General features: G+C 45.0%; 1 protein-coding gene across 1 annotated transcript; it reads left to right on the top strand.

Annotated features, from left to right (window-relative positions):
- Positions 1-244: 244 nt before the first annotated feature.
- Positions 245-27,607, top strand: LOC128429217 (thyrotropin-releasing hormone-degrading ectoenzyme; the record flags this gene model as incomplete). Its single annotated transcript, XM_053415491.1, is given in 14 exon segments — positions 245-382; positions 1,850-1,915; positions 4,586-4,651; positions 5,100-5,278; positions 9,524-9,612; positions 10,216-10,349; positions 10,440-10,495; positions 17,134-17,281; positions 17,549-17,652; positions 17,920-18,027; positions 21,629-21,796; positions 24,585-24,725; positions 24,810-24,891; positions 27,455-27,607. Coding segments are annotated over 14 exon segments (1,632 nt in total), but the record flags the coding sequence as incomplete, so codon positions are not given.

The raw sequence follows: 27,607 nt of genomic DNA, 5'->3' as shown, positions 1-27,607 counted from the left end.
AGGAAAGGAAACAAGGAGATAAACGAGTTATGAAAATAGGGGATGAAAGGGAGGAAGAATAAACAGAGGAAAGAAGAGAAGTGGAGATGAGACATAAGGGAGAAAGTAAACGGACCAAAAGGAATTAAAACAAAGATTAAACAAACAAATCACACAACTGAACCTTTGTTTACAGAAACAACTGTTCAGATAAATGTGACTTTGTCGAGACTGATAAAAAGAACAAATGTTTGTATTGTTTTAGGAGAAGCAACGATTCCTGACGGACGTCCTCCACGAGGTGATGCTATTGGACGGCTTGAGCTCCTCCCACCCCATCTCCCAGGAGGTGGAACAGGCGGCGGACATCAACCGAGTCTTCGACTGGATCGCGTACAAAAAGGTACGAAAAATAACACAAAGACGTACGACTCACCCTCGTGAAATGATTCAATTCATCCTCGAGGCTGTTGGAACGTTTGTGGCAAATTTTAGGTGATTTTTTAAATGTGTTGAATAAATATCGCAATCGCAAGGCAAACAAAAATCACCAGATTCTAATCAGGTCAGTCTTGATTCTTAGTTAACGATAGTTTCTTTCTTCCAAATGTCACTGGTGCAGAAGCATAAAAATAGTAAGTAGTACCAGGAACATCCACAAGGGGAGCCCCGTCCACAAACTAGCAACGCAAACGTTTTATTTCAATGAAGTTATTTTACAGAAGCTAAGTGGCTCCTCTAAGTGAAATGTATGTGTCCTCCTGAACTTATTAATCTTCTGTGGCTGAATGAGGCAACACAATGAGAACAATATGCATCATCAACGATAACATCACAAAATACTACGTACAAACAAACCCCGGTGCCGAGTTTCCACTCTGAGTTTTCCCCATGTGCGTAAACACTTTAACATTCTTTCCAAAACAGAGAAAAACTTATTCCAATTACCTGCAGCACAGAAAGTGGAGCCGGTGCCAGGACACAGCAGAAAGGATCCGAATGCAGAAACCAGAGGCAGCGCTAACAGCTCCGTGAATTTATTTACACACAGACACACAAAGCTTCACGGGGAGGACGAGGCAGGCGAGGGTCGAAGCAGGAGGAAGCAATCCAACAGGCGAGGATCCAGATATACACAGGCAGGAAGCCAGAGTCCAATCAACAGGGAGGAGAAGGGGCCCGGGGGGGGGGGGGGGGGGGGGGGGACGAGGGACCTCGAAGATTGAAAACATGACGGAGGAGAGAGGGAACAGAGTGAAGAGGGGAAGACAGAGGAGTGGAGGATCTGTTAAACCACAATCAGCAGGGAAACGTGTGTGAATAAAAAAGGGTTATGGAGCCTTTATGATATTTCCCAGGGTGCATCATGTTCGACCTCTCACCTCGTTGTCTTAATAAATTAGTGCAGTCACCTGTTTGTCACGTTTCCATCACTGCCAATCAGAGCCCTATCTGGGGTTGTTTGAACTAATTTCCATTAGGCTAAGCTAAGCTAAGCTAAGCTAACTTGCTTGTCTGGGTTCAAACAAAACAAAGACATATTTTTGGTGATTGTGATTCGATCAATCAAACCTGTTCCACGGATGTTGTGACCAAACCAGGTGAGGTAGAAGCAACTAGCAGCGTTAGCATCGTTAGCATCGTTAGCAGCGTTAGCAGCGTTAGCATCGTTAGCAGTGTTAGCAGTGTTAGCATCGTTAGCAGCGGAAACTAGTAACGCACAATTCATTTCCTCAAAGAACAACAATGTCACGACAGTTTGACAGTGCACAAATTCACGCAAAAATCTCTGATCCACTGGACCTGATTTATTTATGAGTGTTTTACCTGCTGTTGTGTTTAAAAGTGTGTTTCTCTGGGCCGCCTGCAGGGGGCAGCGCTGATCCGGATGCTGGCGAACGTGATGGGCCAGCCGCTGTTCCAAAAGGGCCTCAACGTAAGTGTCATGGGTTCGAGTGTCGAGTGGGTCCAGGTTCTCTGAGGGCCACAGGGAAAAGCTGCAGTTTGTGTGTGTTTGTGTGTGTTTGTGTGTGTTTGTGTGTTGTCATATTGTGGCTACACACTGACTGGAACACACTGAACTCAGATTGGCAGCAAATGAGCAGATTTGGCTGCAGGGCGAGTTTGAGAGGATGTTTTTTACTTGTGGAATCAGAACTGTACAAAATGTTCTTCGTCTTCGTCTTCTGCGTGTACGCCTCCTCTTCTTCATCCAGCTTCATGTCCGTCACGTGTTAGAAACCTCGTCCACACGTCCACTCTCTCTCTCTCTGTGAAGCTTCCAGACGTTTACCTGCTGCAGGAGAAGTTCTAGTTTAACGTTCGGACTCGGACTCGGACGTTTGCGCTCAGCTCTGAAAACAGCTTCATCGTGACAGCAGCTAAACATGAAGTGAGGAAACTTCAGTGTGATGAGGAACCATCAGTTTGTTGTGTTGTGTTTCAGTTTATTCTGGGACTCGTTCAAAGAGGAGCTCAGCGCCGGCTGCAACACAAAGTGATGACACATGAATCAGAGCACAAAGAGAAAATGCAGAGAAACTCGGGAATAACTGAACGTGGAAAATGTTCCTGTTTTATTAAAGCAGAGCAGTCATGAGTTAATTTAACTGCATTAACCACAGACAGACTGAGCTGCATTATTCATCACAGACGGCTGCTAACAGCTTCTCTGCTGCTTAGTGTTGACGTCTCCGGAACATCACTGACACACAATCTGAGAGAATCCACTCGGGTCAGTAGAGAAACTGCTTTTATCAGCAAAACGGCAAGAGGATCAGTCTGGAGTTGAAATCAAGATGATGTCATCACATGTGTAAGTGGGTTAAACGCTGGTTGTATTCAGAAAGAGCAGTTATGGAAATAATCCTCCACAAAAACACAGAGTCCTGGTTTCACTGCAGCAGCCGTCAGTGACCTGAAACAGGCCGGGAACCAGAGGCTATATAAAACTCTGCTGATGCAGCAATGCACTGTACGGTGTGTGTTTGTGTGTGTGTGTGGGGTGTGTGTGTGCACATTACACATACAATGCACTGAACTACCTAATAAGAACATTTGTTTCAGACGTCAGCTGCATATAAAAACTCTTTTCTCATTTTTCAAGCCTTTATTCTGCAGAAAAAGAAGAAAAAAGGTTTTTAAACTGATTCTGCTTCATTTCTTCGCTTGAATCAGATACTTAGAGAAAAATATGACTCATAACAAACCGTAAAAAACATCAGATGATGAGTCTCACTCTGATAATCGGTGGTATGACAGGTGCTTCACTGTGAATCATTGAATCCAAACAAAGACGATAACTGCAGCTGAAGTTTTAAAGTTTTAAAATGTCTCTGATTCCGTTCACGTGGATTTTAATCCGCAAAGTGAACTGCTTGTATTTTCTGTTTAATTCAGTCTTAATCAGTAGAATGAACACAAAGTACTTTGACCTTGATACTGTACTTACTGTACTACAGGTACATTTTCATGTATCTGTACTGCACTCAAGTATATTTCTTTACACTTTTACTCCACAACATAAATCAGCAAATCTCTCTCTGGTTCCACTGAACGTTCGTTATCAGTGGAAACTGTTTGGTTTAAGTTTATCACACCGTTAAACTGTGTGTGTGTGTTTATCTCTGTTCACGTCAGCTGGAGACAAGGTGACACACACAGACAACACACACACACAACACACACACACAAACACACACACACACAGACTTTGTTGTTATCATGTGTGTCATCTTGTTCCAATAAAGAGTTTCTTCTTTCCTTATCAGCGTCCCTTCACACAACGACAACTGACTGTTAGTGAGGAACACACACAGAGAGACACACACACACAGACACACACTCTCTGTTGGTGCTCCGTCTTATCTTCCTCTTCTCTCCCTCCTCTTTCTTGTGGCGTTACGAGCTGAACCGACCTCCTGAAGCTGTGACTCTCGCTCCGTCCTCTGCTCGGGGGAATGAGTTTTCTTCTTCTTGTCCTCGTGACGCTGGAGACACACGGAGATCAAACCCGACGCCGCCGTCAGCAGCGGATCGCCACCGCGCCGCTAAGCCTCCCTTTGAACCGGCACACTCTCTCCAGGAGCTTGTCACTCTTCACTTTGTTCGTTAGCTCTGGAAATATAGAAACTCCGAGCGAGGAGCGAGTCCAAAGCTCTTTGGAGTCGACACAGAAGATGAGTTCTGCACGAGGCCGGTTCCTCGTGTCCATCATGTTCGATTCCACGGTTTCAAACAGTCACAGACTCTGTCACTCGCTCAGGAGATTATATTCCTCTGGTTACTAAACCTGATTTCCACCAAACACCATTCAAATATATGAGAAGAATCCATTTACTTTGAATATAGAATCAGATTGAATCAAATTTTCAAACCACTTATATTTATCCTGTAAGAATTAAATATGATGTTCTCGTGTGGTTCAGTCAGTTTCCTCTTATACTTAATGTCATCATGAGACTGGACTCCCATCAGGTGCAATGCATGATGGGAGTTTGTCCAGATGCTGCGGGTCGTGTGCAGAGTCTACCTGCTGATGTCACTTCCTGTCACGTGGTGCGTTCAGGCTCCTCCTGACCTGTCGTCTGTTGTTGTTGTTTTCCAGGACTACCTGCTGAGTCACATGTACAGCAACGCAGCCAGAGACGACCTGTGGAACAAACTCACTCAGGTAACGTCGGTGCCTTGCTCAAGGGCAAGGATTCAAACCTGTATCTCTTCCTCATTCATTGTCCTGGGGTAAAAAATATAATCCAGACTGAGGCTGGTAATTATTTAACCGATCTGTTCTAATGAAGAGTTTGGAGACGCTCGTTAAGATCGACTCATCGAGAGGGGGGGGGGGGGGGGAGGGGGGGGCTTGTTTGCTTCACTGTGAGATTGTTGCTTTAATTAGCTTCTTCGTTAGCGCTGTTCGTTATATTTAATTAGCTGCCATCCAATCAGATCTGTAATTAACAGGAAGTCTTCAGGTGATTTAAAGATGAAATATTGACGAAGCTCTTTCCAGGTTATTGATGAAGTGTTGAGATAACAGCCTCATTAATAATGTAACCAATCATTGATCAATTAGTGTGAATGATTATCAGTCTTTAATTGTTTATGTGTGATTGGTCCAGGCCATGCGTTCTGATGGGCAGGACATTAACATCGGACAGATGATGGACAGGTGGACTCTACAAATGGGATACCCCGTCATCACCATCACCAAGAACCAATCAGAGCAGCTGCCCACTCATTACATCAGCGTGAGCCAGGAGCACTTCCTGTATGGACAGGAAGCCAGGAGCAACAACAGGTGAGTGTGAAACTCTGAAGCAGCTCGGAAGGCAAAACATATATACAATATTTGAATAGCTGTATATTATATTTACCATATAGATCTGGTCACCTGTGATGTATAGTCCATTGGACATTCCTCAGTCTATCAACAAATCTCAAACCACAGAGTCAGAAGTTGTCGATAACTTTCTGTGCCAGTTGCTCTTGTGGTTAAACCGCAGGTTGAACAGGTCACGACTTCAGGGACCCGAGTTTAATTTGACATCAAACAGGAATCGACCACGGAACAGAAAACCCACAGTGAGGACGAGTGTCTGAACAGAAGCAGAACAAACTGAGAGGAACCGAGGAGCTGAGGAGCTGAGGAACACTTATCACATTCAGGGGGGGGGTTGTTTGTTTCGGCATCAAACCGCCGTGACGTCCCCTGTTGGGTTTGAGTGCTGCTGTTCTGAAGCCTCAGTTTGTTCCCCGCCATCTTGTTTTTACAAACCAGAAGTGACCATTTTGGGGGGAGGAGCCTGACGGAGAGCTTGGGGACAGTTGCCTCCTGCTGGTCAGAGAGAGAAGACGGGTTTTTAGATACTTCTGCATTGGATTCACTGACTGGACCCGGAGTCTACGTCTGACCTCTTGACCTCAGCTTCACCGTTGTGTTTTCTGCGTGACTCTCGTCGGACCCCCTCGGTTGTGAACGGCGCCCCCTGCAGCTCGGTCTCACTCTGAACACCAGCTCCGTCCTCTTCACGGTCGCGCTGCAAATTTTCTCCTGAAAAATCACTTTTCCAGTTTTCGTCAGTTTCTTCACCTCCTTTTTCATCATTTGTGTTTCATCCATATTTGATCCACGAGATGTTTTATTCACATTCTTCACAACCTCTGGAGTTTATTCTCTTCCCTGTTTTATCGACCCACTTTCTCCTGCATCAATATTTCACCAGTTCTTTTCCTCCTTTTCTTTACCTGTTGTTCTCGTCTTTTCTTTCTCTCTTTGCTTTCTGACATGTTTTTGTTCTGTGACTGACGTTTACATCCCTCTGACCTGCTCTGTGCCTCAAAGTTTCTTTACCTTGTTTATTTTGTATTAATTCATGTTCCTCTCCTCCTCCTCCTCCTCCTCCTCCGCCTCCTCCTCTGTTCTTCTCCTTCTTTCATCCTCAGTCTTTCGTGTTGCTCTCGAGCTCCTCGGCTCAGAGTCGCTCCCGGGGTCTTGTCAGTTGATGAACCCGAGCCGTTTGTTTTTAAGGTGGAGTTGAAGTCTTTGTTTGTTGCTCTTGTTTGGTCTCGCGAGGCTGCGTTCACACGTCAGAGAAACAGACTCGTTGTGTTTTGAGTGTGAGTCGTCGTCTCGGCTGAACGTTGCATCGAATCAGAGGCCGACGCCGCTGTTTGATCCCGAGGAGCCGCGTACAGAGGCGCAGCGGCGTCCCACAGTGAAACACACGCTGTCGACTCAAACTGCGGGAGAGATCACGGGCTTCGTAGAAACAAACTGAGAAATCTACAGTAATGAACAGAAACATCAGTGGACGTGTGAACACTCTGAGTGGAGCTGACAGTTCACCAGTGTTCAGATCACGTCTTTGAGATGAAACCTGCTCAGTGTGATCATCACTGCTCTGAGTCAAACTGAGGATTAATTATTAATTTGTGTTAAATAAACTGATGCTTTATGAACATTTAGATTATAATATATTAGTTTGTAAAATAAACAGAAGCTTGAACTTTTGATTTAAATCTAATTTATCTTGTTGAGTTCAAGTTGTTGTGTCGAGTGAATATTTTGTTTAATCAGTAAAAGTTAGAAATGTATTTTAGTTTATTGCACTTTAATCAGCTGAGGGGCCACGTCCAGTTCATCAGTGATGAATCAGTATCAACATTACAAACGAGACAGGAAGTGAGTGAGAGTGATGGAAAATAACATTCAGCAAACGTCCCCAAATTAAACTAAAAGTAAATATTTACTCTTCAGTGTCGTCTTTAAAGTTTCTGAGATATTTAGCATCTGAAGTTCAGAGTGATAAACACGACACCAGGAGAGTTCAGGGTGAGGTTATTTTCACACCTTCTTTGGTTCAGACACCAGCTCCTAACTTCCTGTTTAATTAATACTTCAAGTTGAACCGATTATCAATCTGATTAATAACTAGGAACCAATCGTTTGCTCCTAAACGTCTGACGGAGTCGTTTCTTCTCTTGTGGGAAAAGAAGCTTTTTTATAAAAGTTAAAGTAAAAGAACGTCTCTCTTCAAACTTTCTGTTTGACTTCAGCTGTTAAGGTGACATTTTAAAGATCACACTTTCCTTTTTGTCAAACACTTTACATTCTCCTCTTCTTCCTCCTCCTTGTTCTGTTTGAGATTCTCTTTTTTTTTACTATCGTCAAACAGCCACAGACGGAGGAACAGAGTGCTTTTTAAAGAACTGAGGTGAGAGAGAGAGAGAAAGAGAGAGAGAGGGGGGGAGAGAGAGGGGGGGAGGAGGAGGAGAAGAAACAGAGGACGGCTGTAACGAGAAGGTCGAACTAATGATATTGGAAACAAATCCAACAGGAAGTCAGACTTTAAACACATCACAGCTCGTCAGTGTGAAACGAGGCTGCAGGTAAACAGAGATCACGTGGGGGGGTTCTGTTTGATTTAATGAGTTTTATGGTTAAACAGGACACTGATGAATTATTAATGAGTCGGCACAGAGGGTGTGAAGTTTATTTATGTCCTGTGTCATCGAACTGAAGCAAATGTCACAAAGATACAAACGAAATAATTAAAATCAAGAATAGAATTAATGCACTGGATTGAGACACAGCCTGTGTAGCTGTCACAGATGTATCTAGATATTAAGATAGACAGGGGAAAGCTGCAGTGTGTGTGTCTGTGTGTGTCTGCATGTGTGTGTCTGCATGTGTGTTTTCTAGTATTAATATAAGGTCAAGGTTAGACTGTCAGCAATGAATGGAAGTGAAAGCAATGTCCTAACAAGGATAGCTGAACAAGTGTGTGTGTTTCTAGCTCTGATGAATAAATCATTGACTCTGAGCAAACACACTCTCACACACACGCACACACACACACACACACACACACACACACACACACACATAGTCACACACACACACACATAGTTGTCTAAAATAAACATTCTTCATTCCAATCAAATATTAATGAACACATTTTGCTGGCCATGTTGCTCAGTGTGTGTGTGTGTGTGTGTGTGTGTGTGTGTGTGTGTAGCTGCCAATCACCTTGTTATAAATATCAGATTAAATATTCCGTTGCTAGGCAGTGGTATTGATCGAAGTTTGCCCACAGCGACAAATATGTATTACGGGCCTGGTAGATGGTCTTTATGTGGCTGATTGTGTTACAATGACCCCTACACACACACACACACACACACACTCACACTAATGACAGTAATAAATGAGCCTTTAAAGTGTTACCTTCTCTTTAGCTCCAACTAAAACCTCCGGAGACTCATTCTGACTCAATTGATTCATATTTTAATTAGAGTGGATTTTAATTACAGACAAACTCTCTCACACTCCAATCAATCCACTCATTTAAGGAGGAAATGTGTGTGTGTGTGTGTGTGTGTGTGTGCGTGTGTTCTTTTTCCAAACACAACTTTCCTCCTCTCTGTCTGTCGTCACGATGGTTTGTTATTAAACTAAAGAATCTGTATTCTGTCGCGTTCCTCAGAAATCATTTACCTCCTTAAATGTCAGCTGCTGCGTTTGAGCCGATGCCGTTCTGAGATCGTCTAATTGGTTTTTAAGAGGCTCCACGAGCCTGATGGGTTCGGTGGGAACCAGTCGGGCGGTAAAGCAGCGGCTACGCGTCTGAGCCGAGGAGAAGAAGAGAAGAAGAATCACTCGCTTCTGACTGGACGACTCGTTTAACCTCTCGCTCTCTGAGAAACACCCTGAGCCACTCGACTGATGTTCAACAGCTGCTGCAGCCATCACACGCCCTCTCTCTCTCCCTCTCTCTCTCTCTCTCCCTCTCTCTCTCCCTCTCTCTCTCTCCCCCTGTGACACAGCGAGTGTCGCTCGCTCCATTTACAGCCGACTGATGTTGAGTGATCATTCCTCTCTCTCTCCCTCTCTCTCTATCTGATAAGTGAGGCAATAAAACCTGATTTCATTCCTTTGACCGTCCCTGACATCTCTCTCTCTCTCTCACTCTCTCTCTCTCTCCCCCCCCCTCCCCCCCCTCTCTCTCCCCCCCCCCCCCCCCCCCCCCCACTCTCTCTGTAGTTTACAGTGGCAGGTCCCTCTGACGGTGGCTGTGGGGAACACGTCCACCATGAGTTCAGAGAGACTCCTCTGGATCAACAACAGGACAGGTACACATATTAATGATTATCAATCTCAATTACAGTTATGATCAGGATTTAATTATCTCATTAACTTTGACACAACAAACTCTTACATGAGTATTATCTTCTTCACCTGATCACAAGTTAATCATCTCGTTATGTGACATGTGATCTGAGGTTCTGTCTCATGAAGTTTCTTTCTGTCTGTCGGAACTGTCAACTCTTATAAATTTTTAAATAAAATAAAAGTATTTCTTTTAAGAATGTCGCTTCATCTGCTTCTGTTATTGTTGTTATTGGAAAAAGTAAAACTTAGTTCTTTGTTGATTTTCTGGAGGAACTCTCTTTCTACGTCTGGTTCTGTTGAATAAAACTTTTTGAAAATAAGAACAGATTAATATTCTGTCTCCGTCTGGAAAAACGAGCGATGCAGAGTTTGTTTTTGCAAAGTAGAGAAACAAATTAAATTATTACTCATTGGTCAGTTTCAAGAAAATTAAGCTTTTTTACACTTTGAGAATAGATTCTTAAGTTTTGTTCGACCTCAGTTTCCAGTTTTAACAGAGTAAACATGTAGTGTGGTATCATCTGAGTATCTGATGATTGGCTGACTCGTCTCTTTGATCTCAGAGACGCACAGGATTGGTCAGATGGACGACAGCACTTGGCTTCTTGGGAACATAAACCAGACCGGTTACTTCCGGGTGAACTACGACCTCCAGAACTGGAAACTGCTGATTCAGCAGCTCCACCACAACCCGGAGGTGAGACCCTCCCACCAACTCTTCTTCTCTTCTTCAGCTCTGGTTCTGTTTCTCGTTTTCATCCCGTCTCTCGTTTTTCTCTTTCCTCAGATCATCTCGGTGGGAAACAGGGCGGGGCTTATCGACGACGCCTTTAACCTGGCCCGGTGAGTCATCGCTTCTTCTTCTTCTTCTTCTTCTCTCGACCAGTTTGGGCTCAGTTGAACTTCCTGTTCCTCGTTCAGGCCTCATGCACACGGTGAAACAGAGATTGTGTAATAATGTGATGTGTACAACACGTCCTCGCTCACACGTACAGCTCCTCACAGTTCACTGTTAGAACCCCGAGGGAGAATTTAACAAAGGAACTTGAAAACCAACAGATTTTTAAACTCGTGAGATTTGATTCAGAGGAAGAAGGACGAGTTTTTGGCCTCGTCTGATTTAAGAGACGCCAAAATTCACAATCTACGTCAACGAGTATAGTATATACACACTGAACTGTGTGTGTGTGTGTGTGTGTGTGTGTGTGTGTGTGTGTGTATTATATGCACATAAACATCTGGTTTTCCTTTTTGTGCGTCTTTCTGATTGGTTCATGGCTCAGACATCTGGACGAGCAGCGAGGCCGATCCTCTGCGTCTGCTTGTGTCTCTCTGTTTCTGATAAGTCGTTTGTGTTTGTTGAACTCGACACACGTCTGTTTGTGTCTTTAATGGACTGACACATCTCAGAGTTGTCGTCATCTGCTCAACATGAATCAACAGAGTCACAGGTATCACGCCCTGTTTGTGAATTCAGTTCAGATTCTGTTCTTTCTCACATTCACATGCGTCTGCACCCGAGGCCTCAGACGCAGCTGGATTCCTCCACATCCACAGCCGGCGTGGCAGCTCAGCGGCTCGGGGGTTTACCAGCACACGCTTCTCCTCTCACACTGAAGTTTGCATTATTGTGTTGAAACGCGTGTGCACGTCTAGAGCGAGCAGCTTTTCACTAAGCTTCACTTTCACTGAAATCAGCCCAAACGCTTGTTTCCAGTCTGATTGAAAGTCCGTGGATCTCGTTTTTGAGGCACTTGGTGAAAACTCAGAGTTTTCTTTTAACGCTGCAGTGACGTGTGGGTTCATCGATGTTTTGGATTTTTAATAGAATATCTTTCACCTTTTCTGTCCGACTCATTACCTCAGTGTTTCTAAAACCTGCTGCTGAACTAATTGGACGCTCGAAAATCAATCAGTTTGAATTTGGCTGAGAAATGTCTCGAAAAACTTTCCTTTCTGCTCCAGCTTGAGTTCACTGGGTTTGAATTCAGGTCAGGATCCTACAATGGATGTGATTTTACAGCTGAGAGATTCCTGTGAGGCCGTTTATTGACTGAAAGTGATGGTGTCACTGAGGAATAAGATTGAGACTCTTTTTTTTTTATATTGTGAGTGGAAAATTATGGCTTAAATATCCAATTTCATATATTCTTCAGTTGTATCTAACAGCTGGAAAGTCGTCCTGTTCTCAGAGCTGCTTCTGTTTCGCTGCCTCGTGGCTCAGATCAGTTATTTGACAGATATTTGACAGGAGGACTCGTGCGTCGGTCAGACACTCGTCCACGAGTCGACTCCTTCCTCAGAAACTGAGGAGAGAGATTCAGAAAGCAGCCGGGCGAGTCGGCCTCTCGGTGATGAGTGAACGAGGCCTCAGCCGCAGAGGGCGGGAGCCGTGGAGGAGTGAGTGGTTTCTCATAATGACGTTTTCAGCCCGGAGCCTTCAGAGCTCTGTAACCAAAATCTACTCTGACACCGGCCCCATAACTCAATCTGCGCCTCCTTTCTCTCTCCTGTATCTCCCTCGCTCAGCCATCTGTTTTCTGTCATGCTGAATGAGCCGCGGCGCAGACAGCTGAGCTGCCGTCCTGCGTCTGAGGGCGAGCGCTGACGAGCGAGGAGCGAGGGAGCGAGGGAGCGAGGGAGCCTTCAGAAAGGGTTAACCCTAACCCTTCAGAAAGGGTTAACCCTAACCCTAACCCGGGTCTGAAACTGGATCAGGTTCAAACCTCAGAGAACGTTCCCTAACCACCCAGAGCTGGAATCTCAATGTTTGTGGGAAACAGGCGGACGACTGCTTCAGTTGAATCATCGGTTCAACTGTAAAGCATGAGAATCAGTTAAAGAAATAATTGACAATAATATATTTATACGATAGGATTATATGTGTATTTTTATACCTGGTTTGTGTTGTTGTTGTTAAATTGAGTCTGAAGCTTCCACCAAAGAACATAAGTGTTAACCACAACCTGTGAGGACTAATGTGACTTCACCCAATGTGGTTGATCGCTGTTGTGTTACTGGTTGTGTTTGTGTTTGTGGTTATGGTTGTGTTCCTGGTTGTGTATGTGGTTGTGTTCCTGGTTGTGTATGTGGTTGTGTTTGTGGTTGTTGTTATGGTTGTGTTTGTGGTTGTGTATGTGGTTGTGTTACTGGTTTTGTTCCTGGTTGTGTATGTGGTTGTGTTTGTGGTTGTTGTTATGGTTGTGTTCGTGGTTGTGTATGTGGTTGTGTTACTGGTTTTTTTCCTTGTTTTGTTACTGGTTGTGTTTGTGGTCGTTGTTATGGTTGTGTTCGTGGTGGTGTATGTGTTCCTGATCGTGGTTGTGTTAGTGGTTGTGTTCCTGGTGTTGTTCCTGGTTGTGTTAGTGGTTGTGTTAATAGTTGTGTTCGTGGTTGAGTTCCTGGTTGTGTTCCTGGTTTTGTTCATGGTTGTCTTCCTGGTTGTGTATGTGGTTGTGTTCCTGATCGTGGTTGTGTTAGTGGTTGTGTTCCTGGTGTTGTTCATGGTTGTGTTAGTGGTTGTGTTCATGGTTGTGTTAGTGGTTTTGTTCATGGTTGTGTTAGTGGTTGTGTTCCTGGTGTTGTTCATGGTTGTGTTAGTGGTTTTGTTCCTGGTTGTGTATGTGGTTGTGTTCCTGATCGTGGTTGTGTTAGTGGTTGTGTTCCTGGTGTTGTTCATGGTTGTGTTAGTGGTTGTGTTCATGGTTGTGTTAGTGGTTTTGTTCATGGTTGTGTTAGTGGTTGTGTTCCTGGTGTTGTTCATGGTTGTGTTAGTGGTTGTGTTCATGGTTGTGTTAGTGGTTTTGTTCATGGTTGTGTTAGTGGTTGTGTTCTTCCTCCTGCAGCTCACTCAGCAGAAACAAAAGGAAAATGTGCTGGTCAGGATTATTCCAGAGTGACAGCCCCCCCCCCCCCCCCCCCAGCAGCAGCAGCTTTATTTACAGAGATGTTATTTCAGCAGTTTTTTTTCTGATCACACTCTGAGAATTCATTTCACTCTGATTGATCTTTAACTCCACATTAATTCCACTGCAGCTGATTCTTCTTCTGTTTACAGTTCGATTGACTGAAGCTCGAGTAATCCACACAGCGCTAACTGCTTATTGGTGCGACTGTGACTTGATTGTGTGTCTGTGAGTGTGTGTGAGTGTGTGTGTGTGTGTGTTTGTGTGCGACTGTATGAGAGAACCTAGTTTAGCAGTAATAAATGACTGTGTCTCCCTGAGAGTGCGCTTCAACAGTGATGGATGTCGCCTCTTTGTGTGTGTGTGTGTGTGTGTGTGTGTGTGTGTGTGTGTGTGTGTGTGTGTGTGTGTGTGTGTGTGTGTGTGTGTGTGTGTGTGTGTGTGTGTGTGTGTGTCTGTGTGCAGGCGACCACAGCAGACCCTCGTTAGCTCTCCACTGAGCCTGGCTGATGGCTAATGGACAAACAATTAACTGGCCCTTAACGATGTTAACGAGTTAATGAGCTCAGTTCAAAGCTCTGTTAGCGCCCCCTATAGGCTGCAGCGCTCATTGCACACACGGTGGGAGAGTTGAACAGATAAAACAATCACAGTGATGATGAGATGATCTGAGGACCTCATCAGGACCGGGACAGAAAGTGAGATGTTCCTGATCATCTGGACCCGGTCTGAATGGTCCCTGGTCTGGTCCCAGGTCTGGTCCCAGGTCTGGTCCCAGGTCTGGTCCAGGTCTCAAGTGAACCAGAGAGGACTTCTGGTCTTAAAGTTGTTATTTGAAATTGCTGAAGCAACTGTTATTTGATATCTCGATGGTGATGAGTTAAAAACCCTATCGGTATAATCTGTGCAGTGAATAAGAAGCTAGCAGCTAATGTAGCTCAGTCTGAATACTGCAGGGAACAGCTAGCTTGGTTCCAGCTTCATTAATGCATTATATCTATCATTATATCTATTTTAGCACATTAAACATTAATTGTTGTTAATTGACGTCTGGACTCCTCTCGGGATGTTTCAGGAGCTTCAGTGTTTTTTTGGTTTCACAGACTTTGAGCTTCTTAACTTTGCAGAACTTTTGCATTCACAGAAAAACCTTCATAACAAGCCGGAGGAAAGAAACACTGACAAAACCAATTTTCATAGAATATTTGAAAGGTCGTTTCTTGCCTCTGTTTAGACAGAAGAGAGGAAACATAAAACAAATGTGAGGAGAGGTTTCCAGGCGGCTGCGGCTGGATGGATGATGGATGATCAGGTGATGGATGATGATGACGGATAAAACAAAAACAAAAAGAAAAAGAGAAAAGATCAATGGCTGGATGTGGCTGCCATGGTAACCAGCACCTCTCTCTCTCTCTCTCTCTCTCTCTCTCGCTCTACCTTCACGTTCAGTCCCATCAGTCGTTCACAGAGCTGTAAACAGGAAGTGTCTACAGGCTGGATGGATTATGGTAATAAGGGCCCAGGTGCCTGATGGGAATGGAGGTGAGTGCGTGGAGGTTGGTCGGCGTTTGATACGAGGCAGATTATGGAAATATGATGTTTCCGGAATTTATAGTTTTCTCCTGTGGCTGCTTAGAGACTTAGAGTCTTATCTGGAACAGATTAACTCTGTGTGGAGGTCTGTCTCCGTCCAACTGTCTCCGTCTCCGTGAGTCCACAAAAACACTGCAGGTGGAGAAGTGGAGCTGATCCTCATCCGATCTGATCCACTGCTGGAAACTGACCGGGATCTGAACCTGTGTCGTGTCCAGCTGAGCCTCAGACGGAGGAAACTGTGACGTTAAATACATCTTTGGACTTTTCTGTCCTTTTCTTATCACACTGATCTTATCAGGAGTGTTCATGTTTCTGATAAGAAGAACCCTCTGAGTTTAAATCACTTTCTCTGGGTCCGAGTCGAGCTGTGAACTCTGAAAAACTCTTTATAATACTATTTATATAGTAATGTTTCCAGTATTATCACACACACACACACACACACACACACACACACACACACACACCGTTCACAGCTGACAGACACAATTTAGAGCTCAGAGGACACTTTGGAATGTAGACTGGAGGAGCCAGGGATCAAACCACTGACCCTTTGGTTTGTAGATGACCCGCTCTACCTCCTGACCCTGAACTGTCCCGTGACTCTTTACTTCACTTACTCCTTCTCTTTTTCTTTTACGATTGAATCACTCAAATACAGACAGTTAAAGCTGCTGGTGCTGAGCGTCGGTTAAACTGACACGACTGTCGCCTGCGTCACATCGAGTCAGTGATTCACCTGAAGACTGTCACAGCTCAACATGGCTGAGGATCTGTGCACGGAGCTGCTCGTCAAAGCTGGCTCCCGAAAGTCCAACAGAGTGACACATCCTCTTTGGTTGCAGATCACGTCCCGTTGCTGATGGGGCGCTGTTCTCTCATGTTGCTGCTGGGGGCGCTGTTCTCTCATGTAGCTACTGGGGGCGCTGTTCTCTCATGTAGCTACTGGGGGCGCTGTTCTCTCATGTTGCTGCTGGGGGCGCTGTTCTCTCATGTAGTTGTTGGGGGCGCTGTTCTCTCATGTAGCTGCTGGGGGCGCTGTTCTCTCAACTGAACTTTCATTTGATTATTTATGATTATAAACTGTACATTGTTGTTTTTAATGAGTCACATCGGACTCAGCTGTCAGTCAGTGTGATTGACAGCTCTTGAGTAAAGGTCGCTGTTTGCTGTGAGGTCATAGATTTCAGTGAGGCTCGTTCTCATTGGTCGCTTCTGTCTCGGCTGGTCGTCAGTAATCAGAATATGAAATCATCGGACCAACATCACCTCTCTGACTTCGCTCGTTAATATTCATGAGGTGTGGGCGGGGCTGAAGGTTGAGGCAGGAACCAGGTGACTGCCCCCCCCCTTCAACGAAACATCATGAATGTTAATGAGCGCAGAACGGAAGCTCGTTAATATTCATGAGCGCTCGGGCTCCAACCCGGGCCGCTGGAAACCTCCAGTGGCATCAAGAGGCCAAGTTAATCTTAATGTGTGTGTTCATAATGTATTTTATACACACACACACACACACAGACAGACACACACATACACACACACACACAGTCACACACTTACACACACACACACACACACACACACACACACACACAGTCACACACTTACACACACACACACACACACACACACACACAGACTGAGGGCTAAAGATCACATCTTCGCCAGGATCATCCCCTCAATTGGATTCCTGTCCCAGAATGCACCTGACTGTCTCCTGGACTCTGCTCTAATAACAAAGTTTTGAAAGAGTAAAAAATGTAATTAAAGTTAACAGTGTGGAAAGCTGCATGTGTCAAAGGGTCAGAGTACGGTGGCTGGGATGTGACAAACCACCGAGTCAGTTCAATGAAGTGATGTGGGCGTGTCCTGATGTGAAGAGAAGTCGTTGAAAAACATGCAAAACATGAAACTGTTGACTTTAATTTCTCTCTCTCTCTCTCTCTCCCCCCCCCCCCCCCCCCCCCTCTCTCTCAGGGCCGGGTACCTCCCCCAGGGTGTCCCCCTGCAGCTGATTGGCTATTTGCCCGAGGAGACGTCGTTCCTGCCGTGGCACTCCGCCAGCCGAGCGCTCTACCAGCTGGACAAGCTGCTGGACCGCACAGAGGAATACAGCCTGTTCAGTGTAATCAATCAATCAATCATCAATCCATCAGTCAATCAATCAATCAATCAATCAATCAGTCAATCAATCAATCAATCATCAATCAGTCAGTCAATCAATCAATCAATCATCAATCAATCAATCAATAATCAATCATCAATCAATCAATCAGTCAGTCAGTCAGTCAATTATATTTGTATCAATCAGCAGATCTGTCTCTTATAGCGCTAACAGCTAGTGTTGTCCATTGATCAAGATTGTGTGTGTCTGTGTGTGTGTTTCAAACAGGACTACGTGTTGAAGCAGGTTGCAGCACGGTACCATCAGATGGGTTGGCCGACAGATGTTCCAGGCAACGAGGGCAACGTCCTTCAGGCGTCGTACCAGACTGAGTATGCAGCACGCACACAGACACACACACAGACACACACACACACACACACACACACACACAGACAGACACACAGTACATGCACTGATAGTTTCCAGTGTGATAAGCAGAGATGCTCTCTTACTTTAGAGATGAAATACTTTGTCTTTAACACTATTTAAACCTGTGTTTTCTGTGTGTGTGTGCGTGTGTGTGTGTGTGTGTGTGTGTGTGTGTGTGTGTGTGTGTGTGTGTGTGTGTGTGTGTGTGTGTGTGTGTGTGTGTGCAGGGAGCTGCAGAGGGAGCTCATCATGTTAGCTTGTAGCTTCGGGAACAAACAGTGCCACCGTCAGGCCGTCGCCTACATCTCCGACTGGATCTCCAGCAACAAGAACAGGTGTGACCACACACACACAGACACACACACAGACACACACACACACACACACACACACACACACAAACAAACACGCACACACAGACGGCTGAGGCATAGGTCATAAATCCAGTCCTCTCCATGTTATCAGTCGGGACATTTAAAGTCAAAGTAGTGTAAAAGCTGTCAGCTCGGGTGGATCCTCTGAAGGACGAGGACCTGAGGTCACAGCCACAGTATAAATATAAAGTACGAGAGCGACTTGAATGAAGTGAGAACAAATAAACAAAGTCCAGATCATGTTGTGTAACCTTAACACTAACACACCAGCTCTCTCACGGCCCTGTGTGTGGATGAAGGGGGGGGGGGACTGTGAGAAGGCCTGCAGCAGACCTCCTCTCGTCCTCCTCTCACATCCCTCCATTTGTTCCTCTCCTCCATCCATTCTTCACTCTTCTCTGTCTGCCTGTGACTTCTTCTCTTTCATGTGCTGCCCGCTCGCCCCCCCCCCCCCGCCTCCCTCCGGGGCCTTAACGAGATCCACAAAATTAGATTTCAAACAGCAAGTTAAATAGAAACAGATGCTGCTGCTCTGTACAGGACAGCAGGGAGCTGGTGATAAGACACGTGCATAAATTAAAAACACTAAATTAAACACAGCATCACACTCTGTCCAGAGGATTCTGTGAATGAGGCTTCGAGGAACATGTCCTCACTATCGCCACACACGTGTGCGTGTTTCGTTTTCTCAAATCCACCGACCTCAACTGATTATTATAGAACTTCTGCGTCTTTTGTTTTCGTCTCGTTTTTCGGTCTTTTTCAGAAGTTATGTTTTTGTTTATGGAGCGAGCCACGAGGGAGCCGCTCACTCGACGCCATATGGCCGCGCTTTTTGGAGAAGCTGCATTTTTTTCCCGAGTCTGTGCCTTTTGGAGTTTGGGGAAGAAATTTGGAAATGTTCCATTTCTCAGCGAGGGGAGGGCGCCGGATAAATCCAACATTCATGAGGGATTAATCTCTCCGGGGGGATTTTATTTTCAATATTGCATTCTCCATTCAGTGATTCTAATCCCATCTGGAGAGCACACGTATGTGATTTTCATTCCAAATCTGCTTTTTATCAGGAAGCCACACTAATTACCCGTCTTGTGAGGAGCGACCTCATCTGACCCGGAGGAACAGGAGCTGAGGCTCCTTCAGCAGCGACTGGATTTAATTCTGTGTGAATTTAAAAAAACAATGATTTGATGAGAGGAGTCAAAAAGCAGATGTGCGTCACACCTGCATCTCCAGCACGTGAAGGGTGTTGAAATCCACCTGCTGGGAAACCTCCTCCAGAACAATGAGAGTAATCAGTGCACTAAGCGACTCATGTTTGAGATGTTAACTCCCCCACCGGGGTTTTTTATATGAAATGATCTGAATCCATCAGCGTTCAGATTTACCTCGGTGCTCCTGGAGGAACCTGGTGTGAGGGCGGAGCAGCCGAGCCTCCGTCCACCTCCCTGATCCGTCCACTCTGCTTCACATGCAGCATGTAACCACAGCACTGACCTGGTGAAGGTCTGAGCACCAGATCGTTAGCGACCTGCTCATGGGTTAGATTGAGGTCTTTCAGTTTGAGAGCAGCACTTATTGATTCCACGTTCAGATTTTCAAAGCTTTCACTCAAGCCCTTCGCTCACACTCAGATATTTTGCTGCTTAGACAGTTTTCTTGCGCTCGAGCTGTGAACTCGTGAGTTGTGTGTTAGCTTAACTTCTTTAAGGTAACTCTAATATCTCCTGTTTGTGTTTAGATTTGCTCAAACTGTCCGCTTGCACTCAGATATTTCCTGATGCTCCCGCTTCAGCTCTTCTCCTCGTGCTCACGCTGCTTCTCTGGGCGTCGTCCATCTTTGTTTCCAGTCTCCGCTCTGTGCTCCTGTTGCTCTGTGGAGGAATTTAAATGTGGAATCTTTCTGGAGTAGCGATTTTCAGAAGTCAAAGTGACATTTCGAGTGTGGCGTCAGACAGACAGAGCAGATGGTGGAGAGACATGTTTACTGTCAGAGCGGGGGTTCGATGCCGGGGAAGAGTGAGAGATATTTCACCAGGAAGTTAGAACCTTAGGACACAAAACATCCTCCAGTGTGTTAGTTTATGGGATCTGAGCCATCTGGAGGTTTCCAGAGACACTGTTTGATATTCTGCAGAGGAAACCTCCACATTACTGCTTTTATTTCCATTACCAATAACGACAGCGCCTGGAAGACGAGTGATGAAGAGGTGACGGAGGACGAGTGATGAAGAGGTGACGGAGGACGAGTGATGAAGAGGTGACGGAGGCAGTAACAGAGAGAGAAGCTGCAGCAGAAGTTCATGTTTCACATTAAAAGAATCTGTTTATCTGGATAAACACACACATTCATAAATACCCACAGTCCAGTGCACTGGGTTTGGCAGAAGGACTTTAACGCCATTGTCAGCAGTAATGTGTGTGTGTGTGTGTGTGTGTGTGGAGGGGGGGTTAGTTGTGTTGTGTTGTGTTGTGTTGTGTGTGTTGAAGCTTGCTCTTAAGTGGAGCATATCTAAAATGATTTCCCAGGTCGGTGAATGATGTAATTCTCCCTGCATCACTCACCCTGCACTCACACATAATAAATGCACACAATATTAACACACACACACACACATACACACACTCATTCACACAATGTGATAGTTCAGTATATACTGTAATTCCGACGCCAGCTGGGCTCACTGTATTGTGATGAAAGTTTTTAGTTTTGCCTTACTGACGATTTAGGTCAAGTACACACACACACACACACACACACACACATACACACACACACACAAACACAGAGACACACACACACACACACACACACACACACACACACAAACATACACACACTTCATAGGGTCAAGGAAAAGTTCACCTTTTTTTGCTTTACTGATGATTTAGGCCACTAACCAGCTGGGGCGAGTGTGTGTTTCTCTGTGTGTGTGTGTGTGTGTGTGTCTGTGTGTGTCTCGGCTGAAGCCTCCACAGCACAAAATTGAGTCCAGTGTTAAGAGCTGGAGACTTGTCCACCACACGTTCTGACTCTCATGACGTGGGGTCCGAGGAAGAATCTCAATCTATATCCAGACGATCTTAATAAATCTGAGCAGATTGTGAAACTGGGAACAAACTCTGTTCCAGCAGATTAATTCAGTCCTCCAGCCAGTTTGGCTTACGCAGCTTTTCAGAGTCTTAGTCGGAGGCGAAGTCTTCGGCTCTGCATTTTTCTGCCACAGGAGAAGTGAAGGTTTTTTGCTCTAATGGAGTCGGGAGCTTCTCACTCTGCATCCAGGCAGCGTCTCCGGTTAATCCTGCAGACGTGTCTTATCGGGGTTTTCACTTTTATCACTTTCTCTGGTCCACGCTCACATCCTGTCTCCGCTGCTCTCACTCACACTGACGCTGCTGCCAGACCCGAGGAAATCTTCCAAACCTGAAATGTTTAAGAAACTCCAGAGAGAGTTTTGCATTATTAACATACTTCTAAATACGTCCCTCAGTTGATTTGACCTGTGTCCTCTCTGTTGTGACTGATTCCCTCGTGTGATAACTGCTCTTTGTGTCTCTGCAGGATTCCTCCCAACATCCGAGACATCGTGTACTGCACCGGCGTCAGCCTGATGGACGAGGACGTGTGGGAGTTCATCTGGATGAAGTTCCACTCGACCAGCGCCGTGTCAGAGAAGAAGATCCTGCTGGAGGCCCTGACCTGCTCCGACAACACTTTCCTCCTCAACAGGTACAAACGGACGACACTCACCTCGCACTCCTGTTATCGACCAGTCAGAGTGTTCGCACTAACAAGCCACATCCCACACACACAGAGACACACACACACACACAGTGACTCAGGTGGTTAGCAGAGGAGTCTGTGTTGTGCTGGAGGAACATCGAGACAGAAATATCTCTGCACTTGTTCTTGGGCTCATCCTGCAGAATCTCATTATGCAGTTTTCCGCAGCATCGTTTGGCTTCTTGGTTCATTTAAGGATCATCTGCTGTTGCATGGAAAAAAACTAATTTGCATTTTCACATTATGGTTTGTGATCTACTTTGTTTTCATTAACGTACGAGCAAAGACAAGCGCCTGTGCTCACCAGGGAGATTATAAAGAACCTCCAGCAGGGGGCGGGGCAGCCGGACAACACAGGAAAAGATTTATTAAAAACAAATACTGGATTGGTGAGAAAAGACGGGGGAAACTACACAATATAATAATAATAAAACCAGAATGCAGTTGGGTTAAGTATCTTGCCCCCTAACATGCCCAATGGAGGAGTCAGCATCGAACCATCAACCTTCTAATTAGTGTAAAAACTATCCTACCGCTCTAAGAGGGCTGAAGGTGACGTTACCAACTTGTCAAACAGGTCTTAAGTCGTATAAGTGTCATATTAGTGTTGATCTAATGAGTTGAAGTGGAACCTCCACCTCTCTTTCACCTCCCTGTTTGGTCTCCACCACCTCCTGGAGGACGTCTCAGGCTCTTTAGCAGCTCAGTGTTCACCAGCCGCTCCCGGACTCAGTCAGTTTGCTGCTGTGCAGTGCATCCTGGGTTTTCTCGAGCAGTTTTTGTGAAAACACAAAAAGCTGCTGGACCCAACAGTAACGACAGCTGCGAGACTAAACCACAACAGTAAAGTTGTGAGTCGTAAAAAGCAAAACAATGAGCTGACAGACATGAAAAACACTTCACAGAGCGGGAGTGTGCTTCCCTGTGGGCTTGTGACTACCAGCCTTACACACTGCTTCTTGTTTTATTGTTAATATGAAAGTATGGAGTCCCTTTAAAAGCAGATTCGTCGCAAACATTATTATTTTTTCGCTTCGTTAATGTTTGTTTTTGGCAGCTGATTTGAAATAGTGCTGTCCCTGGTCTCAACTGTATTTACATCCGATCCCAACAGAACAGCTCAGTGAGACGTGAAGCTGAGGAAACGGAAACTGTTCATTTAAATCTTTATTTCATTCATTTAATTCTAACTGAGTTCTGACGTTAGCATCTCAGAGAGAAACCAGATCGTAAAGTGAGTGAAAGTAGAACTGAATATTATCCTGAGGCCCCAGATTAATGTAGCTCTGTGTGTGTGTGTGTGTGTGTGTGTGTGTGTGTGTGTGTGTGTGTGTGTGTGTGTGTGTGTGTGTGTGTGTGTGTGTGTGTGTGTGTGTGTGTGTGTGTGTGTGTGTTGCTGTTTCTGGTGTATATAATCAGGTGCTTAACAGTCGCTATCTTTTTTAGCGAGGATGGATATCACAAACACCCAGAAGTACGCAACGTGACCCGATGGGTTGTGTGTGTGTGTGTGTGTGTGTGTGTGTGTGTGTGTGTGTGTGTGTGTGTGTGTGTGTGTGTTTGTGCGCGACAGGTATTGATTTTTCAACCACAGTAAACTGTTCTGCAATCAGAGAGGTGGTACTGCATGTTCAGATAACAGCTTTCAGACACACACACACACACACACACAGTCACGGACACACGCACACACATAGAGTCCCAGCTACACACGTACACACAGCCCAGTCACACACTGATTGGTCACACAGGAAATGGTTTCAGCACAGAGGGATTGTGGGAAAAGAGAGAGAAAATTGATTTTGGGGTCTAATGAAAAGACGCCAGCTACAAACAACCAGCTAACAAACACACACACACGCACACACACACACACACACACGCAAACGCACAAACACACACTCAAACACACGCACACACACTACAATACAGAGAAGTGTGACAGAAAAACCCAAAGCAGGAGGACAGATGAAGGTGAAGTGTGAGCAGCCTGTGGACGAGTGAAGGTCTTTCTTCTGTCCCTTTGTCTTTCTCAGTCTCTCATCTTAAAACACACGTTAGAAACTTGGATTCATGTGTTTACACGTCTGAATTATCATGTTCCTGCAGAGAAACGCTCCGTGTGAAGGTTTCTACAAGTCCCTCAATCCCAGAGCGGCTGCGAGTAATCAGATTACTCTGTACGTCTCGTTTCCTGCAGGACAACCACACAAAAACTACACAATGTAAATCACATGCACGGGTTTACAGCTTGTGTTTGTGTTTGTCCTCTTAAGACTTTGGTTTCCTGGAGACAATGAAGAGCGAAGACAGAAAATAATAATCGTTAGTTCTTTATTTATCCAATGAAACGATATCAGTCAGTATTACAATGATCCTCGGCACCAGAATTCTGAAAATCAAATCCATACAAACAAGTTATTGTGTAATTGGCTCATGTATATCCAGTATGTTAGCATTTAAAAATGTACAAGCTAATTGTTTTGCATGATATACAACATTACCAAAGGTTTTATGATGTTGATAAAGAAAACTGAACATTTGTTGGTATTCTTATTTACACTAATATAAAGTAAACAGTTGCATATTATCTAATTTGAATGGAATGAATATCAGGTTGTTAGAGAACCCTGAGCCTCCTGAGCTCCGTGTGGCTCCGTCTCCTCCACATCACAGAAGAACCATTTTCCAGTTGGCTGCTCCATCTTTAACCTGCTGCCTCCGTCTCTCTCAGGTTACTGAACCTGTCCCTGACCTCTGACCTGGTCCCTGAGCAGGACGTGATCGATGTCATCATCCACGTGGGCAGGAACCCGCAGGGTCGAAACCTGGCCTGGAAGTATTTCAGAGAAAAGTGGGACATCCTGAACGCTCGGTGAGACTCGAGCCGTCCAGTGGAGGAATCACGTTTGTTTGAAAACTGAAATAACTGAATCATGATGTTCATGTTTCTGTCCAGTTACGGTGAAGCGTTGTTCATGAATTCAAAACTCATCAGTGGAGTCACAGAGTTCCTGAACACGGAGAAAGAACTGAACGAGGTAAACACACAAACACACAAACACACAAACACACAAACACACATCAACCTAACACAGAACAGATCTGAGCCTCACGAGCTGGAGATCAATGACACGAAACTAAGATAAATCTTAAATTCAAGTTAAATTAAAAATGTTCCTCCATATTAAAACATGATAATAGTGATTATAATAAAACATTCTCTTTGCAATAATCCTAAATATAATCTAGTGAATTCACGTTACAGATTAGAAGAAGCTGAGACCTTTCCAGCTTTCTCAGGTTCAAACGTTAAATATTGAATATGGACGTTTTCAGTTAAAACACGAGTACTGCAGATCCTCGGGCGGCTGAAGCTTCATCTCTTCTCACTGACGTTGTGTTTGTGTCTCAGCTCCAGCACCTTTTCTCATCAAAAGAATCTTACCAAAGAAATATGAAATCAATTTTCAATTTTAAAGAAGCCTCAGTGATTTCCTAAAGGACTCGGAAGCAAGTAGTTATTTATACGGCTCCACATCCCACTTTATATATTATAGAGGATCCTCACATAGTCCAGACCTGAGATAAGTGATGGAGAGAGAGAGAGAGAGAGAGAGAGAGAGAGAGAGAGAGAGAGAGAGAGAGAGAGAGAGAGAGAGAGAGAGAGAAAGAGACCTGCTTTATTCACTGTTCAGAAAACAGACTTTCATTTATAGTTTATATAATTCTAGTTTCATCTTCTCTTTCTTCTCCTACTTGTTAATTCTGTCTGTACTTCCTGTGATTGGTCCAAAAGTCCAAACCATCCAACAAAGTGTTTTCACTGCAAACCAACAGAACCCTGGTTCAGTTTGATCCAGACCCAGAACTCCTGCTCTGCTCTGAGGAACCGTTCACACCTGATGTTCAGAGCTTCACACTGAACTGACGAGTCTGAAGCTCTGAACCCAACGAGGTGTGAACTGGTTCTTCATCACGAAGAAACACGTCAGTCATGTGATTTAGTGTTTGAACGGAACAGGATCTGAACCTCAGACCTGGAAACACAAACCTGTGAAGTCGACTCAAAGAGAAGCAGATCAGGTGTGATCGACCTCGGCTTCACTGTAACAGTGTTTATCCACCAGCAGGACTGAGAGCAGCTCACACGTCATCTCCACATTATCATCTGCTTCTAACACTCATCCTCCTCTACACTGTTTAGTTTATTATCCAATATAATACATTGGACAAAACTCTGAGATGCTTTGAAAAGAGAAATGAAATAAAAGCAGGAAGAAGAGGTGAGAGGTCGAACACAACAGAGCTGAATAAATGCTGGTTCTGAATCCCCCCCCCCCCCCACACACACACACACGTCCACAACCTGAAACCTTCTCTGAAAACATAAAGGTTTTGAAAGAAGAAGCTTTTTCCTGATGAACCAGTTCTGTGAGAGATCTGCAGCTCGACTCCTGTTGAAATGAAAAACCAGCCTCAGCGTTGGCGTCAGTGTCAGAGAAGCCGGTGAATTAAAACCACTCAGAATTAAAATAGAAACCCCCCCGAGCGCCCAAACTTCATCTAATAAACAGAATGATGTGAGGGTTTTTTGTTTGCTTTTCCTGGATATGATTTTAGAGGAAAGTAAAGTCTGCGTCCGGGAACTCAGCAAATATAAAAAAGTGTGACTCACAGAGGAGGAGGGGGAGGAGGAGGAAGAGGAGGGGGAGGAAGAGGGGGAGGAGGAAGAGGAGAGTCAAAAGTAGAAAGTTTGCAGAAATTAGGAAGTGAAATAGTTGTATAAAGTGTCGGAGGGCAGCAGCTGAGAGCAGAGTTAACGATACGAGCTGCATTACAGTGAGGAGGAGGAGGATGAACTTTGTTCTGCGCTCCAGTGAATCCGTCAAACTGAACGTTGAGTTTCCTCTTCGTCCTCAACCGTGAAACAAAGTCTCCTTCAACAAAGTTTCTCTATCGACAGGAGAAGAAACGTTTCACCGCTGGATCCAGAAGCTTCTGTCTTTTAATTACCTTCTTTAAAGTCAAAGTTTCCCTCTGATGCTTTGACTTTCAGGTAGAAAACGTTCTAATTGTGAAGCTTGAACACGAGTTTCCCCTGAATTATCAAACCTTTAAAGGAAAGTTCGGTTTTAATGAATCGTTTCAAGTTTCTGTTTAATCGTCGTTAAAAGGAAACGTCTTTGATTTCTACTGACACGTCGAGAAACCTTTAGTTTTCCTCCGTCTGGCTGGAAGATGATTTGGTTTCCAACATCAACTCATAAAAGGGAAGTTGGATTGTCTGAGTCGCCCCCTGGTGGCTCGCTGCAGTAGAGGTCATTAACCTTTCCTCCTCCGTGTTAGTAAAGATGGAATCTGTATATTTAGTTAGTTCTTCCTGATCTGAGGCTCTGAACCAGGTCTGAAAACCAAACGTCAACACTCAACACGATGTCGGTTCAAACCTCTTTCCACACTGGGGGGGGGGGGGGGGGGGGGGGTGGTGTCTATTTTCTAACGACTTTTATCTGTCCTCTCTTTTCCCACCTCTTCTATTCCACCTTCCCTTCCCCCCTATCCCCTGTTCTTCCTTCTCCTTCCTGTCCTTTCTTTCCCCAGTTAAAGGAGTTCATCCAATCCAGCGGCGTGGGGGCGGGGCCTGCTTTGCCGCGGGCGCTGGAGATCGTGGAGGGCAACGTGCGCTGGCACCGCCTCCACCGGCGGCTGTTCTTCCAGTGGCTGCGCAAACCTCCGAGCCCCGTCCTCGGCTAA

The sequence above is a fragment of the Pleuronectes platessa genome, chromosome 22 (assembly GCF_947347685.1).
Source record: "Pleuronectes platessa chromosome 22, fPlePla1.1, whole genome shotgun sequence".
NCBI lineage: Eukaryota > Metazoa > Chordata > Actinopteri > Pleuronectiformes > Pleuronectidae > Pleuronectes > Pleuronectes platessa.
This window is presented reverse-complemented; position numbering and strand designations above follow the sequence as displayed.